At 43.4% G+C, this 16,747-nt stretch overlaps 1 protein-coding gene across 3 annotated transcripts in view; it reads left to right on the forward strand.

Annotated features, from left to right (window-relative positions):
* The first annotated feature begins 2,493 nt into the window (after positions 1 to 2,493).
* ints13 (integrator complex subunit 13) overlaps positions 2,494 to 16,747 on the forward strand; it is a 77,980-nt gene continuing 63,726 nt past the window's right edge. Inside the window, exons 1-3 of one of the 3 annotated variants that reach the window (XR_005944914.1) lie at positions 2,494 to 2,920; positions 6,060 to 6,146; positions 9,711 to 9,785. Coding sequence is in view for 2 of the 3 variants with exons in the window: in XM_041203376.1 (XP_041059310.1) it covers positions 2,696 to 2,920; positions 6,060 to 6,146; positions 9,711 to 9,785 (387 nt within the window). In the remaining variant the exon portion in view is untranslated. The remainder of the gene's footprint in view (positions 2,921 to 6,059; positions 6,147 to 9,710; positions 9,786 to 16,747) is intronic. The other 2 variants (XM_041203376.1, XM_041203375.1) reach the window with 2 other exon arrangements.

Below are 16,747 nucleotides of genomic sequence, written 5' to 3' on the forward strand. Positions count from 1 at the left end.
AAAAGTAAAAAGCAGGGCAAACCTGGTCTGGAAAGTATGGGGAATACACAGCCAGAACATTTTGTACCCCGTGACTCCTAGTCTACTCTGCTACAGAATATTGCTCTTCCTAATGGTTCTGCAACCAACACAATAACTCCCAGAGAATGCATGCCATAGTCTCAACTCTGTGAGAATAAATGTTCCTCCAGCTTTCTGCCCTAAATCTTTTACATTTAATCTTAGCTCCAAACACCCCCTCATTTCTAGTCCTCTTGATCACTGGGAAAAGCCTTGTTTGAACAGCAACAACTTGCATTTATATAGTATCACATCCCAAGACATTACACAGGAGCGTTATTAGACAAAGTTTTTACTGACCCGTGTATGGAGCTATTAGGATAGGAGGCCAAAAGCTTGAACAAAGAAGTAGGCTTTAAGGAGCAGGGTGAAGGAGGAGAGAGGTGGAAAATTTAGGAAGAGAATTCTAGAACTTGGATCTTCAGGAGCTGAAGGCAGGGCCACCAATAATAGAGTAAAGGAAAATTGGGAATTTGGAAGAGGCCAAAATATGAGGAAAGCAGAGTTCAATGCCCATACTTTTTATTTTGCAAAATGATTGAGTCTTGACTTTCCAGTTGAATGTAAAGGTTGACAGCTGGGGTAACTAAACAAAAGCCAATTGCTTTCCCCCACTGTAGTGGTTGCATTTCACTCGGTGCAATGTGCAAGATGCTTCATCCCATTGCATAGGTTGCATTTTACTTGGTGCAAGGTGTTCCCCCCCCCCCCCCCCCATTGCAGAGTTTGATTTTGTGAAAATGCAATCACAGAATTGTTGCAGCACAGAAGGAGGCCATTTGGCCCATCACGTCTGCACTAGCTCTCCAAATGAGCAACTCACCTAGTGCCATTCCCTGCCTTTTGCCCGTAACTCTGCACATTCTTCCTTTTCAGATAATAGTCTAATTCCCTTTTGAATGCTTCAATTGAACCTGCCTCCGCCACACTCAGGCAGTGCATTCCAAACCCTAACCGCTCGCTGCATAAAAATGTTTCTCTTCATAATACTTTTGCTTCTCTTACTAATTACTTTAAATCTGTGCCCTTATTCTTGATCCTTGCACAAGTGGGAGCATTTTCTCCCTATCTACTCTGTCTAAATCCCTCATGATTTTGAATAGCTCTATCAAACCTTCTCTGAATCTTCTCTAAGGAGAACAGCCCCAACTTCTCCAATCTATCTATATAACTGAATTCCCTCATCCCTGGAACCATTCTTGTAATTTTTTTCTGCATCCTCTCTAATGCCTTTTTAAATTAATTTATGGGATGTAGGGGTCACTGGCAAGGCCAGAATTTATTGCCCATCGCTAATTGCCCTGGACAGCAGTTAAGAGTCAACCACATTGCTGTGGGTCTGCAGTCACATGTAGGCCAGACCAGGTAAGGATGGAAGATTTCCCTCGTTAAAGGGACATTAGTGAACCAGATAGGTTTTTACAACAATCAATGATCATTATCACGGTCACTATTACTGATACTAGTTTTCAATTCCAAAGTTATTCATTGAATTTCAATTCCACCGGCTTCTTTTCTCTAAGATAAACACTCCTAACTTCTCCAATCTATCTTCTTAATTGAAGCTCCTCATCCCTGGGATCATTCTCATGAATCTTTTCTGCACTCTCTCCAATGCCTTCACATCCTTCCTAATGTGCGGCACCTAGAACTGGACAGTATAGTCTAGCTGAGGCCGAACAAGTTCAACATAATCGCCATCCTCTTATACTCTATGTCCCTATCAATAAAACCCAGTATACTATATACTTTATTAACTGCTCTTCCAACCTGTCCTGCCACCTTAAATGACCTATACACATATACACCCAGGTCCCTCTGCTCTGCCATCAATTTTAGAGTTGTACCCTTTATTTCATATTGTCTCTCCATGATTTTTCTTCCAAAATTAACCACCTCACACTTCTCTGTATTGAACTTCATCTGCTGCCTGTCCACCCATTCCACCAACTTGTCTGTCATTTTGAAGGTGTACACTCACTTCCTCAGGGTTCACAATCCTTCCAAGTTTCATATCATCCGCAAACTTTGAAATTATGCCCTATACACCAAGGTCTAGGCTATTCATATATATCAGGAAAAGCAAGGGTCTCAAAACTGATCCCTGGGGAACTCCACTACAAACCTTCCTCCAGTCTGAAAAACATCCACTAAATATTACTCTGTTTCCGGTCACTCAGCCAATTTCGTATCCACATTGTGGCTGTCGCTTTTATTCCATGAGCTCTACCTTTGCTCACAAGTCTGTTGTATAGCACTGTACCAAACTTGGACTTTTGGAAGTCCATGTACACCTCATCAACCTTCTCCGTTAGCTCTTCAGAATATTTTACTTCGCACATCGTGCAAGATAGCGCGTGCCGACGCAGTGACGTAACGCTGATCGGTTGCTCACGTGATTCTGCAGGGTGTGGCGGGGTGGGGGGGTGGTGGTTGTTGGGGATTGTCCGTTGCCCTGGTGACCACTGCGGCTCGGGTGGGAGCTGAGGGAGCACCGCCCCTCTGGCGAGGGTTCATTTTATTGTTTCACCGGCTCGGCGCGGTCGGCTGTTGTTTGTAAGGTTGTGTGGTTTTGGTTTGACAGTGCCGCCCGGCCCGGCCTGGTGCCCCGGACGCCATTGGACCGCCGTTCAGGATGAAGCTGTTCTCTGAGGCGCACAAGACGGTGTTTGTGGTGGATCACTGCCCCTACATGGCCGAGTCCTGCAGGCAGACAGTGGAGTTCGACATGTTCACCAAGAACCGGGCCCCGGGCATCATCCCGCTCGCTCCCATCTCCAAATCGCTGTGGACCTGCGCCGTGGAGTCGGCCATGGAGTATTGCCGCATCATGTATGACATCTTCCCGGCTCGGAAACTGGTGAGAGGCTGGAGCCCGGGCCAGGGCCAGGGCCGCAGGAGAGCGAGAGGGGAGAGTTAGGGAGCTTGTGCCCAGAGGGATGAAGAGAAGAGGGTTGTCCCCAGAAAGGGGGGGGGGGGGGGGGAGAGAGAGGGGTTTGTCCCCAGAAAGGGGGGGGGGGGGGGGGGGGGGGGGAGAGAGAGGGGTTTGTCCCCAGAAAGGGGGGGGGGGGGGGGGGGAGAGAGAGGGGTTTGTCCCCAGAAAGGGTGGGGGGGGGGGGGGGGGAGAGAGAGGGGTTTGTCCCCAGAAAGGGGGGGGGGGGGGGTGAGAGAGGGGTTTGTCCCCAGAAAGGGGGGGGGGGAGAGAGGGGTTTGTCCCCAGAAAGGGGGGGGGGGGAGAGAGGGGTTTGTCCCCAGAAAGGGGGGGGGGGGTGAGAGAGGGGTTTGTCCCCAGAAAGGGGGGGGGGAGAGAGGGGTTTGTCCCCAGAAAGGGGGGGGGGGAGAGAGAGGGGTTTGTCCCCAGAAAGGGGGGGGGGGGAGAGAGAGGTTTGTCCCCAGAAAGGGGGGGGGAGAGAGGGGTTTGTCCCCAGAAGGGGGAAGGGGGGGGGGAGAGAGAGGGGTTTGTCCCCAGAAGGGGGAAGGGGGGGGGGAGAGAGAGGGGTTTGTCCCCAGAAGGGGGAAGGGGGGGGGGAGAGAGAGGGGTTTGTCCCCAGAAAGGGGGGGGGGGGGGAGAGAGGGGTTTGTCCCCAGAAAGGGGGAAGGGGGGGAGGTTTGTCCCCAGAAAGGGGGAAGGGGGGGGGGGAGGTTTGTCCCCAGAAAGGGGGAAGGGGGTGGGAAGGTTTGTCCCCAGAAAGGGGGAAGGGGGGGGGAAGGTTTGTCCCCAGAAAGGGGGAAGGGGGGGGGGGGAAGGTTTGTCCCCAGAAAGGGGGAAGGAGGGGGGAAGGTTTGTCCCCAGAAAGGGGGAAGGGGGGGGGGAAGGTTTGTCCCCAGAAAGGGGGAAGGGGGGGGGAAGGTTTGTCCCCAGAAAGGGGGAAGGGGGGGGGAAGGTTTGTCCCCAGAAAGGGGGAAGGGGGGGGGAAGGTTTGTCCCCAGAAAGGGGGAAGGGGGGGGGGGAAGGTTTGTCCCCAGAAAGGGGAAGGGGGGGAAGGTTTGTCCCCAGAAAGGGGGAAGGGGGGGGGAAGGTTTGTCCCCAGAAAGGGGGAAGGGGGGGGGAAGGTTTGTCCCCAGAAAGGGGGAAGGGGGGGGTAAGGTTTGTCCCCAGAAAGGCGGGGGGGGGAGGTTTGTCCCCAGAAAGGGGGAAGGGGGGGGAAGGTTTGTCCCCAGAAAGGGGGAAGGGGGGGGGTGTGGGGAGGTTTGTCCCCAGAAAGGGGGAAGGGGGGCGGGGTGGGGAGGTTTGTCCCCAGAAAGGGGAAGGGGGGGGAGGTTTATCCCCAGAAAGTGTGGGGGGGGGAGAGGTTTGCCCCCAGAAGGGGAAGGGGAAGGGAAGAGGGGTGGAGAGAGGTTTGTCCCCAGAGGGTGGGGGTGCAGGGTGGAGGTGAAGCGGTCCCTGGTGCGGAGGGAAGGAGGCTGTCCCAAGAGGGAGGGGAAGGGTTTGTCCCCAGGGAGAGAGGGGGTGAGGGGAGAGTTTGTCCGCAGAGAGAAGGATTTTGGAGGTGAGTGGGCGTGCTGCCCAGAGAGTGAGATGAGTGGGGGGGATGGTGGTGGCTCAGCCCCAGAGTATGTGCAGAGAAGGGTTTGCAACTTTGTTATCAGAGTTGACACAGGTCTTGGGGGCATTGGACAGTGAGCATTGGGGCAAGGAGGGGCAATATGCTGAGCTCCGATCAGTGAACAGGGTTTATGGGCTGAGGACTTCTGTATCAGAACAGTGAGTATTGGCTAAGCTCGAGATTGGGTGAAAACAGTGAGCTCTGTGTGGGGTAAAGAGTCAGCTCCTGGCAGGATCTAAATAATCTCCTCTGGTAGCAAGGGGCTTGCGCTGAATCCTCATTGACTGTGGAAAAATATCTGGTGTGCCAGATTACCCTGAATTAATCACCATACTATAACCACCCTCAGCAACTTGGTACTAATACCTTATAAAATATAGAAGCTCCTCTTAACTTCAATCGTCCTTACTTATGAATGAGTTATTTGAAAAATGGGAACTGGAAGGTAGATTAAGAGCTTCATAACAATTAATACTGAAGAGAGGTAGTTAGCAGCACTCAGTACTTAGTAATAGTTACTTCCTAGTTGAAGTAGATGATGTATAATGGTTTACTACTTTTTGACTTCAGTACAGTTAAGGCCAGTTATTTACCTACTAAAAAGATATTCTTCTTGCTAATCAATAAAAGTTTTGTGAACCTTCCTAAAACAGGTTAAATATATTTCCTCCTTGGTGGCAATGCTCTTGATAAGTTTAAGATGCATGTTTTTACAAAGACAGGGTCATTATGCGATGCAAATCATCCTATATTGTATTGCTCACGTGTTGCTTTGCACAAAACCATATGGTGTCATTTCTGTACCAAATTTGAATTCTCTGCTTAAGTCCAGTTTGGGGGCTCAGAATACTGGCTCTGATGGGAGGCCGACTTAAATGAAATTACAGACGTTTTGGCTCTGGTTGTAATTGTTATGTGAAGAGAACTAAAGAAGCTGGGGTTGATTTCCTTTGAGCAGAAAAGGGTTAGGGCTAATTCTTCGAGGCGCTCATTATTGTGGTGGGTATTGATGGAGTAAATGGGAAAGAAAGTGTTTCTGCAGGTAGATGAGCTGGCAACCAGCAAATGCAGTTTCACGGTCATTGGCAAAAGGACTGGGGGAAGATTGAGATTCTTTTAACACAGTGTGTTATGAAAATCTGGGCTGCACTGTCTGAAAAGATCATGGAAGCAGACTCAGTAGTACCTTTCAAAAGAGAATTCAATAAATACTAGAAGGGAAACACAAAGCAGAAGTAAGGGGAAAGAGCAGTGGAGTGGGACTAATTGGTTAGGTCTTTCAAAGAGCATGATGGGCTGAATGGCAGTCTTCTGTGCTCTATATGATTGTACGATACTGAAATATGCACTGGGCAATGTATGGTTCCTGGAGTGTTGACGTTCCATTTTGAAAATATATTGTAAACCATGTATAAAACATGTTGTTCTATTTAATTTCCCTGTGTATCTCAGCCAGCAACATTAAGCAGCATGACGTCAACATCTGGTGACCAAAGACTGCTAACAGTTGCTCCAAAGCAATTAATGGGTGCAACCAGGGTAAGTAGAAATAAATGTCCTTTGAGATGCTCTTTTTCTGCTGTGTGCTAGAATTGAAATAGATGAACTAACAATGGAAAAACAATGCTCTAGACCTAGAAGGAGAGTCTAATATTTTGTTTGTAATTTAAAATCAGGCGTTCTCCTAAAGGAAGTACTATTCAGGGTGCAATTGGACATGGGTAGAATTGCATTAACCGCCTGTAATGCAATACAATGGACATTCAGTTCTGTTGAAGACAGTGGAACTGATTATTGGGGGGTATGTGGAGGACTGTAACTGGAGACTAATGCAATGTTGCCCGTGTTGCTTCCCCGCCCATGTCCCATATCACCACTCATATATCTTTTTGCAAATGGCAGGTGACTGTAATTACAGAACAAATGTTGCTTGAAGACAATAGAATTTTCATTGTGGATTTACATTTTGCTTCATTTGTTTTTTCTGTTTCATAAAAGAAAGTGAATTTTGAGCTGAGAGTACTCTAGTGCTTTCTAGTGAACTCACTGACTACTACTTGCATCCACCACTGGAAGTCATTCTTAATGTTGCTTTGGAAAGCATTGTAAAACAGCTTCAAAATCAAATGTTTAAAAAATGTGTGAATGTTATTCTTCCCAAGCCTTCCAGAAGGGAAAGGGGAGATTCATGCATACAGATAAAGGTTTAGTTGTATTGTGAAAGGTTTATTTCTGTCGTATTTTCATACCCGATGACCATTTGGTCCTCTGGAGAAGCAGGATGGCTGGACGAATCATTGCACAACATACCATGTATTGGTGCCATCTTCAATCTATTCTCCACTAAAAACTGAAGGATAAATGCTTTATTTTCCTGCGGGCAATGCCAGGGCGATCAACTAATCATTATGTTCATGTAGCAGAAAGCTGAGTCGATATCAGATTTGGGGTATTGGTTGTAGCAAAATGGTTAGATTTGTACTCAACAAGTATAGATGCAATGAAAATTCCAACAGAGCAGCCACTTTTTTCTAACTTATTGGTTTGAGGTGGACGTTACCGGTGAGGCAGACATTCATTGCCCAGTCTGTGAGTGGTGAGCCACTGCCTTTAACGGCTGGATAACACGTTGCAACTGAGTGGCTCACTCGACCACATTTGAGGATTACTGGCCCTTGTAACATAACCACGATTCCAACTGTTCACCTATAACATCTGTTACAGATACTAAATACAGTTTACTCAAAATTTGAACAATCAAGGACAGTTAATTGCCCACAAAAACAGGAGTGGATAAACTGGTTATTAGCATGGGTTTATGATTGTATCTGTAATGGCTTTGAGAGTGCAGCTGTTGTCTCTCACTGTATGCTCTTCATACTTGGTTTAAAACGCAAATTGCTGCTAATTGTTTCTTTTGTTAGTCCATGTTACTATCAAAGGAAAGCTTTATGATGCCTCTGATGGTGTATCTTATATTTATGGTTAAACTGTCCACCAACATTTGGAAGGCATGCAAAAGTCCTTTTGTATTGAGATCTGTAATTGGGTGAAAATGACCATTCATTGCTTCCTAATCTAATTGATCTCAAAGATCACAGAACTACTAATTTTTTAGTATTCTCTCTCATTTAAAAATAATCAAGTCATCCCCATTTTTCCCCACTACTTGCTGACAGATATTCCTATCCGTCTCTGTATCATCCCTGTATTTGGATGTGAATATCCATATCTCTATCGACCCCTCCTCTCCATCATTATTCAGCAGCTGTGAGTTGTTCAATATGCCCTATTTTAAAACATTCATTCCTCCCTGCCTTTCAAGCTTTTTCTTCTGCTCCCCTTATCTTTAATTGATGGTAGCAAATTGTGCCAAGACACTTTACATGAGCATTGTCAGACAAAATTTCACACACAGCCATGCAAAGAGATGTTCAGGCAGTTAACTTAGGAATGTCTTATGGGAGGATTGAGAAGTGGTTTAAGGAGGGAATTTCAGAGCCTGGGACCTAAGCAATTAACTTGGCCCTCAATAGTTGACTGATTTAAAATCAGGGGTGCACAAGAGGCCAGAATTGGAGGAGAGTTGTTATGTTGGAGGGTTGTCAGGCTGGTGGTGTTTATGGAGATAGGAGACGTGAGGTCGTAGAGGGATTTAAAAACAAGGATGAGAATTTTAAAATTGAGATGTTTTTTAACCAGGAGTCAATGTCTGCAAGAATGGGCGAATAGGGCTTTGTGCAAATGAGGATATAGGCAGCAGAGTTTTGGAGGAGGTTGTGCTAATCAGAGTGGAAAGTGGGAGACCAGCTAGGATTGTGTTAGAATAGTCAGATCTACAGGTAACAAAAGCATGGTTTTGGCAGCAGATGAGCTGATGAAAGAGGGGAGCTGAGCAACATTATGGAGGTGGAAGGGGATGGTTTTAGTGATAGAACAGGTATGTAGTTGGAAGCTTATCTCAGGGGTCAAATGAATTGTCTGGCTCTCCACAAACATTTGCCAAGAAGAGGGATGGAGTCAGTGACTAGTGAATGGAGTTTGTGGTCGGAATTGAAGACAATGGCTTTGGTCTTCCGAATATTTGAAATCCCTCTATCATTAAATTGGTTTTGTTTTCTCCTAAATTAGCATGTTATGAGCTTGTCATTCTTGCTCATTGTAATTTCAAGGATCATCTTCATTCCGCTCTTTTTACACCAAAGTTTCCTTAACATGACCCTAATTGAAGTATTGATAACATTTCTTTCTTTGTAATTGAAACATTCTACTTAGTCCCATAGGAATCCACCATAAATAGATCCCCAGTTACTTAATTTTCTTTGCCTGTACTTTATAGAACCAAATAAGGCTGCATCGCCACAGAAGGCCTTTTGCTCCATTGTCTGTGTTGACTCTTTTTGCAACAGCAAATCAAAGCCAATCGACCTGTCCTGTGCCTGCTCAGCTTCAAATATTTATCCAGTTTTCTTACTGTAGTAGTTGCTACTCAAGAATTTCTGGTGTCCTTTTTAAAAAGAAGCACCTTAATACCCGCAAATGCTTTCAAATTTTGCAAGCTACAGGAGTCAACTGCAACAGCAAGAAATAAAAAATCAGGACTATGTAGTTTGGGATGGGTTATGATCTCTTCCTCTCACTTATGTTTCCCTAAAAAAGGGGCATTAAGAAGAATATCCTGTTGAGGGTGGATACCTGTTTCATGGAATATTTACCCACAAGAAAGAAAAGATGGTTGACAGAATTGTCAGTTATTAGAATGATTTATTTTCAAAATGTGAATTCAGCCATTTATTTAATGATGGGACATGTGCTTCCCATTCATTATTGGGATATTGTAATCTGTGTTGCAGTGTGGTGATCTCTAATTCTGCAAAATAATAGAGCTCTTGTAAATCTGCCCACTTAGTTTGGGTGAAACTTGTTGCAGACAGTTCTTGCAGTTATTTAGTGATTATTTTATTCAAAATAGATTGGATCATAACAGTTAATGTTCTGTGCAGAACTTAAGTGTATTTTGTTTACCCATTTTAAAGCACTTTTAACATTCACTTCAGATGTTTGTGTTGAGCTCTTTCATTTCTAGTTTTGATTTTTTTTCAGGTGAATTTCATTGTAAGCGATTCAAGAGCACACACCTTGAACTCCTGGGGGCAAGAAGATCAGAACCTGCAGGAGGTATAGCAAAACATTTTTGCTTTTGGAGTGGGGAATAAATTGTTGCAATCAACTGCATTGACCTTAATAGTCCTAAATCTTTTTGGTTAATTTCCCAGCAACTGTTCTTTAAAGCACTAATTGTTGCATTTTGGATACAAATTATTTTTTACTATTTATTTTGGATGGTTTTTAGTCAGTAGCTCTGCTATTCTAGCCAAAGGAGGTTTTAAAAATAACAAGACTCAATCTAGGACTGAAATAATACGAAGAAAGCTAATAGATACACAAAAGGAATGTTACAAAACAGGAAAGTGAAACTGAGGAGATTTACAAGCAATCTTCAGCCTGAAACGGGTTGCTTCTGAAGCAGTTATATGGCCAAACAGAAAACTTAATTGGTACAAAAACCCCTAAAAGACTACTTGGATATGCCAAGGCAGCAGGAGCAGAAGGCGAAAATTCAAAGTTAGGAGATGGAAGTTTAACACAAGAACAAGCTGAACAGCTGGTAATTGATTTAAGTATCTTGGTTGAGGCCAGGGCAATAGAGTTATCTATTTTATTTCTTGCTATTGCAGTTGACTCCTGTAGTTTGCAAAATTTGAAAGCCTTTTAAAAAGGACACCAGAAATTCTTGAGTAGCAACTACTACAATAAGAAAACTGGATAAATATTTGAAGCTGAGCAGGCACAGGACAGGTCGATTGGCTTTGATTTGCTGTTGCAAAAAGAGTCAACACAGACAATGGAGCAAAAGGCCTTCTGTGGCGATGCAGCCTTATTTGGTTCTATAAAGTACAGGCAAAGAAAATTAAGTAACTGGGGATCTATTTATGGTGGATTCCTATGGGACTAAGTAGAATGTTTCAATTCACTTTACAGCCTTCCGGACTGAATATTGAATTCAACAACTTTAGGTCTTGAACTCCCTCCTCCATCCCCACCCCCTTTCTGTTTCTTCCCCCTTCCTTTTGTTTTTTCCAATAAATTATATAGATTTTTCTTTTTCCCACCTATTTCCATTATTTTTAAATATTTTTAAATCTTTCATGCTCCCCCCACCCCCACTAGAGCTATACCCTACCATCTATTCTTAATTAGCACATTCGTTTAGATAATATCACCAACTTCAACACCTATGTGTTCTTTTGTCTGTGACATCTTTTGATGATCTGCTCCTATCGCTGCTTGCTTGTCCCTACAACCACACCACCTCCCTCCACTCTTTCTCCCCCCCCCCCACCCACCTTAAACCAGCTTATACAGCTTATATTTCACCCCTTTCCTTGGATTCACCTAGTTCTGTTGAAGGGTCATGAGGACTCGAAACGTCAACTCTTTTCTTCTCCATCGATGCTGCCAGACCTCCTGAGTTTTTCCAGGTAATTCTGTTTTTGTTTTGGAGTTATCTAAGAAATGACCCTAGGCTCTGTAAATCAGCAGAGGGTCAAGTCTGTTTGCTGGAAGGTTGAGATCAAATAAATAGACTGAAGGGTATTCTCTATCTTGTGTGGGAGGTACAATGGGACTTCAGCTTTCTTTTAATTTTTCAAACACAATCTAAATGTTATTTAAATTGGCTTTGAGTTCATATCTATATTTTGGTTTGTGATGTGACAATGATTTTTTAAAAATTGTGCACTTTTTTTCTGTGGGTCAAGATATCAGCACTGGTGCTTGGAAATGGTGCCTTTTCCCACTATGGGTACCTCATATCTACATTGGACGCTTTCAGCTTGGGTATGGTACAGCCAGATATAGAGTGAAGCTCGCTCTGCTCTGTCCCAAAACTTGCCATCAGTCTCCATTGCACCAGTGAACCTTTCCATTTCCCATGGTTACAGTTCAGTCTTTCATCCCAAAACTTTTTTGGTTCATAGCAAAAATGCAGTTTCCATGAGCTGATGGCTTTTCCTATCAGCTGAATCTTAGAATGGCTACTGCACAGATGGAGGCCATTTGGCCTGTCGAGTCTGTGCTGATTCTTCTGCAAGAGCAATTTAGCTAGTCCCACTCCCCTGTCCTTTCCCCATAACCCTGCAAATTTTTTGTCTTCAGGTGCTTATCCGTCATGCTTCTTTATTTTGATGGACTCACCATGAGGTCATGTGGACTCCCCATTAAACTTTCCCGCCTTTTTATAAAGGCATTGACACAAAATCAATATGCAGAAGCTAAGACCAATCGATTTAGTATAAATCGAATCATGTCCAGAAAAATACCAAAGATAATAAATCCAAGATGGAATTTGTCAACAAGAGGATGAAAAGAAAGTGGAAAATTCTGGAACACTCAGGTCAGGCAGCACCTTTGGATGGAGCAATACTATTAATGTTATTGGTAGACGTCCTTCCATCAGAACAGCAACCAAATGCCCTTCTTCCACATACTTCTCACGCAGGTTGATAATGGACAGGGATTTCAGATGAAATGGTCTTTCGTAAAGCTTCATGATGAAAGATCACAAAACTGACACAGATTCCCGGTCTTCCCACTAGATACTCACCTACCTGTGGCTGAATACCCACCTTACCCTGATTTGACACATTCTGTCTCACTCCACAACCACATTTAAGGCTGTTGGCCCTCCTGTAACTTCTTAACCTAAGTAGGTCTCTCCAGAAGCCTCGGTTGTTGCGACTCCTTCACTGCCAGTTAGTTTATGCCTCCTTCTAATGAAGGCTGTAGTTAGGTACCTGTGGTCCATCATGTAGAATAATTGATCATTAGAAAAGAGCTGTGAGAACTTGTTTTCAAAGGCTATTGGATATTAGAAGAAGGAAATTGCGAAAAATGTTGTGGTTTATTGTAATACAGCCCCACAGCTGATGGTGGATGAAGGAGTGCAAAAGTGTTACTCATCCGTAACTCTCATGATGTTCAGAAGAAAGAATTGAAATATCGGTGTAATAGATTTAATGCTATAATGTTGACAAGTATATGTTAAATTTAGCTTATCATAATTCAGCTATTCCTTTGTACATGTAATGATATTTGATATTTTAGAATTGCTAAAAAAAGAGACATGGCGAAGCTTTTTATCTTACACTCATCAGGACACTTCGCAAGAATACCAGATATAAAGGGAACAACAATTTATACTGTATGAGAAATGAGTGCTGAATAGTTGGCATGTGGACTCTGAAACGTTGTAGTGGAGAATGCACCAATTGGTGGTGACTGACCATTAACTGCCAAGCATTGTTTGAAATTTCAACCAGGCAGCTTGACTCTGATTGGTCAAGGCATTGCCCTGAGGAATGAGTCAGTGAATGGCTACTACTTACTTTTTTTAGCTGAAACCGGCGCAATGTGTGTACGTGTTCTTCCTGTCTGCAAAGAACAGGGCCCTGTGTTTAATATATGTAGCTTCCAGCATATGCAAATGCGGCGCACTGAGAGTCCAACTGACAAATTAAAATTGGTTGTCAGTGTAATTCTTAGCATATTGAGGATTATATAGCAAATGTTGTCCAGTTGCGGAATCGCATCCAATGCTGGACACTGTGTTTTGAGTTTTGCCAGCATGGGCTGTTTGGGTATAGTTTGTACCTTGCCCATTGTGAATAGTGGCTGGGACATGCTGTTTGATAAGATCTGCCAGTCTTTGGGATATATGGCCTACATACCTGGCATCACACTGGCACTGAAATTCGTATATCACATTACTTATTTGTGTGATAGGCAGAACATCTTTTTGGCTTGATAGCAGCATCCTGTTAATGGTGTAAATTAGAATATCAGTTTTCCTAATACTACTGTGGGATATTGAAACAGGCTTGTGGGGTTTACGTGTGCGCGTGTGCATGTGCTCACGTACATGTAATTAAGTTAAACTGAAGACTCATACTTCAAGGTTTAAATCATCAAAGGGATTAGGTGTAAAAGCAGGCATTTTGAAATGGAAATAGGTGAGCTAACATTTGCATTTCTTGAGAAGTTGCTTGAATTTCAAAGGGGGATTAGAAGATGACAAGGAAAATGTCTGCATCATGCAGGAGTTCATAGGTAAACAAGTAGTGGGGATATCGTTTTTATTGACCCAAAAGCAAAAACAAGATGGAAACATGAAAGGTCTTATATTTGGTTGAGTTTGAATTTCAAAGAAAGTTTAGAACAATAGGTTTAGAGATAAAAGAGGAAAAATATATTTCTGGAAAGATTGAAAACTATATGGTGAGTGGCATTGTGAGATATTGGAGTGTACTGTGAAGTATCAGCCTCTAGCCACCCCAGAGAAGTTCTTGCATGTTCCAGAAAGCAATGTTTTGTTAAAAGCCATTGTTGAGTGAGAGGGAGAGAGAAGCTGTGAAATACCTCCCTCGTAGCAGCAGCGGGTGCCTTGTGGTAATGTTATTGGATGTTTTATAGATTAAGAATCTATTTAGACTGTTGTCTGAAAAAGGATGTTTGTTTTGGGAGTCTAGCTAAGTAGAAATCTTCTAAATTTAACAGTGTAACTGTAATCTTATGTGTTTAAGTTTTGTTTTCTTTTGTAATAAATGTTTTAATTTAATATTTAAAATCTCCAAAAGTGATAGTGGAATCTTTACTTCTGACTTCTATACACATACCTTTGCGTAATAAAATACAAATTGCAAACTGTTGTGATAGCTTGGCCATGTTTCCCTTTGGGATTTGGTTAGCCTGGCATAACAGTGGCGAATACCACTTGTGTTGCTAATGCATAGTAGCAGCGTGAAACAGCTAACTTCACCTGTTGCTCAAATTTTTGAGATAGCTTGCCTTTCAAGGGTAACCTGAAGTAGGCTGGGCACTTTGCAGGGCCAAAAATGACAGCCTTAGGCCCGCTTATGAGTTTGTGATTGTTACGGCACAGCTGAGTTGTTCAAATCCCAAAGGGAAACTTGAAACAACTGCTGCAACTTGTTTTGCAATTGGTATAAATGTCGAGATGCATGCACTGAATTCAGTAGTAATAAGACCACCAAGCCTTATAGGTTTTAACAAAACTAGATTAAACATTCATTAATAGAAGAAATGACTTTAAATACATAAATAGATATACAAATTAGAACTATGATAACTTCTAAATTCCCTACTTAATCTGACTCCCAGTTACACTTTCATTAAGGCAAAGTAAGACACATTTTTAAAAGACCCAGGCAAAGTAAAGAATACCTTGAACAATTAAATTCAGAGTGAAAAATTCACCCCACCAGCCTCCGCATTCAAAGGATCATCCTCCGTCATTTCCGCCAACTCCAGCATGATGCCACCACCAAACACATCTTCCCTTCACCCCGCCCCCGGCGGCATTCCATAGGGGTCGTTCCTCTGTGACACCCTGGTCCACTCTCCCATCACCCCCTACTCCTCAACCCCCTCCTATGGCACCTCCCCATGCAAACGCAAAATATGCAACACCTGCCCCTTCACTTCCTCTCTCCTCACTGTCCAAGGGCCCAAACACTCCTTTCAAGTGAGGCAGCATTTCACTTGCATTTCCCTCAACTTAGTCTACTGCATTAGTTTCTCCCAATGCAGTTTCCTCTACATTGGAGAGACCAAACGCAGACTGGGTGACCGCTTTGCAGAACACCTTTGGTCTGTCTGCAAGCATTACCCAGACCTCTCTGTCGCTTGCCATTTTAACACTCCACCCTGCTCTCTTGCCCACATGTCTGTCCTTGGCTTGCTGCATTGTTCCAGTGAAGCTCAACGCAAACTGGAGGAACAGCACCTCATCTTCTGACTAGGCACTTTACAGCCTTCCGGACTGAATAGTGAGTTCAACAATTTTAGCTCTTGAACTCCCTCCTCCATTCCCACCCCCTTTCCGTTTCTTCCCCCTCCTTTTTGTTTTTTCCCATAATTTATATAGATTTTTCTTTTCCTACCTATTTCCATTATTTTTAAATGTATTCCACCCATCATTTATTTCACCCCACCCCCACTAGAGCTACCTTGTTTGTCCTGCTCTCCACTCTTAATTAGCACATTCTTTTAGATAATATCACCACCTTCAACACCTCTTTGTTCTTTTGTCTGTGACATCTTTTGGTTATCTGCTCCTATCACTGCTTGCTTGTCCCAACAACCCCCCCCCCCCCTTAAAGGAGCTTATATTTCACCCCTTTCCTATTTTTACCTAGTTCTGTTGAAGGGTCATGAGGACTCGAAACGTCAACTTTGCTCTTCTCTGCCGATGCTGCCAGACCTGCTGTGTTTTTCCAGGTATTTCTGTTTTAAAATCAGAGTGAGTTCTCTTAACTTCAGCCCCTGAAGGCAGCACTTTGAGGCATAGATGCTGATGGCTTTTCACACTTGTTGAATCTTAGACTGCCTTCCCTCACACAAACTCTTTGCTCCTTTATACATATTTTCCCCTTTGAATGCAAATATCCATTGTTTCACTATGTCTTTGGACCTCACCTTTCTGATAATAAAGTTCTCCCATAGCACTAAGTTTTACCAGTAATCCTTGGGAAAAATAAACACTCTCTTTTTAAACTTCACCTGCCCAGGTGACACATTTCACACATGCTTTTGAAAACAATCTAGCCTGGTTTATTTAAAAATGCTAATGTTCCCTTGACACCTATGTTTCTAAACTTCCCCATGTTTAGCTAATTAACATTTCAAACCTAACTTCTCTTTCTACATCAAAGCACCCAGCCTAGCTGCCTCTAATTCAATTAAGTCACACACACACACATCCCGCTATTACCCTAATTTACAATAAATTCCAATAACATTATGGAAATTATTATATCTTCCTGACAGTGAAATAAGGCACGAAATGATCTGACCAAGGTAGTCATTATCCCACAGGATGCCTTCGATGCGCCCTATTTCAACATCACGCTTGCATGGTGAGCAAATGGCTTGGGCCCTATTTACAAGGTTGCCAATAAGACCCATCTTGTAGCTTGTGGAATTGTAAGAATCCCAACATGTATATTGACTATGGTGTCATTAAAACTGAACTCAACTGCGCGAGTTGCTGATTTCATAAG

Source organism: Carcharodon carcharias, chromosome 13 (assembly GCF_017639515.1).
Source record: "Carcharodon carcharias isolate sCarCar2 chromosome 13, sCarCar2.pri, whole genome shotgun sequence".
In the NCBI taxonomy this organism is placed as follows: Eukaryota; Metazoa; Chordata; class Chondrichthyes; order Lamniformes; family Lamnidae; genus Carcharodon; species Carcharodon carcharias.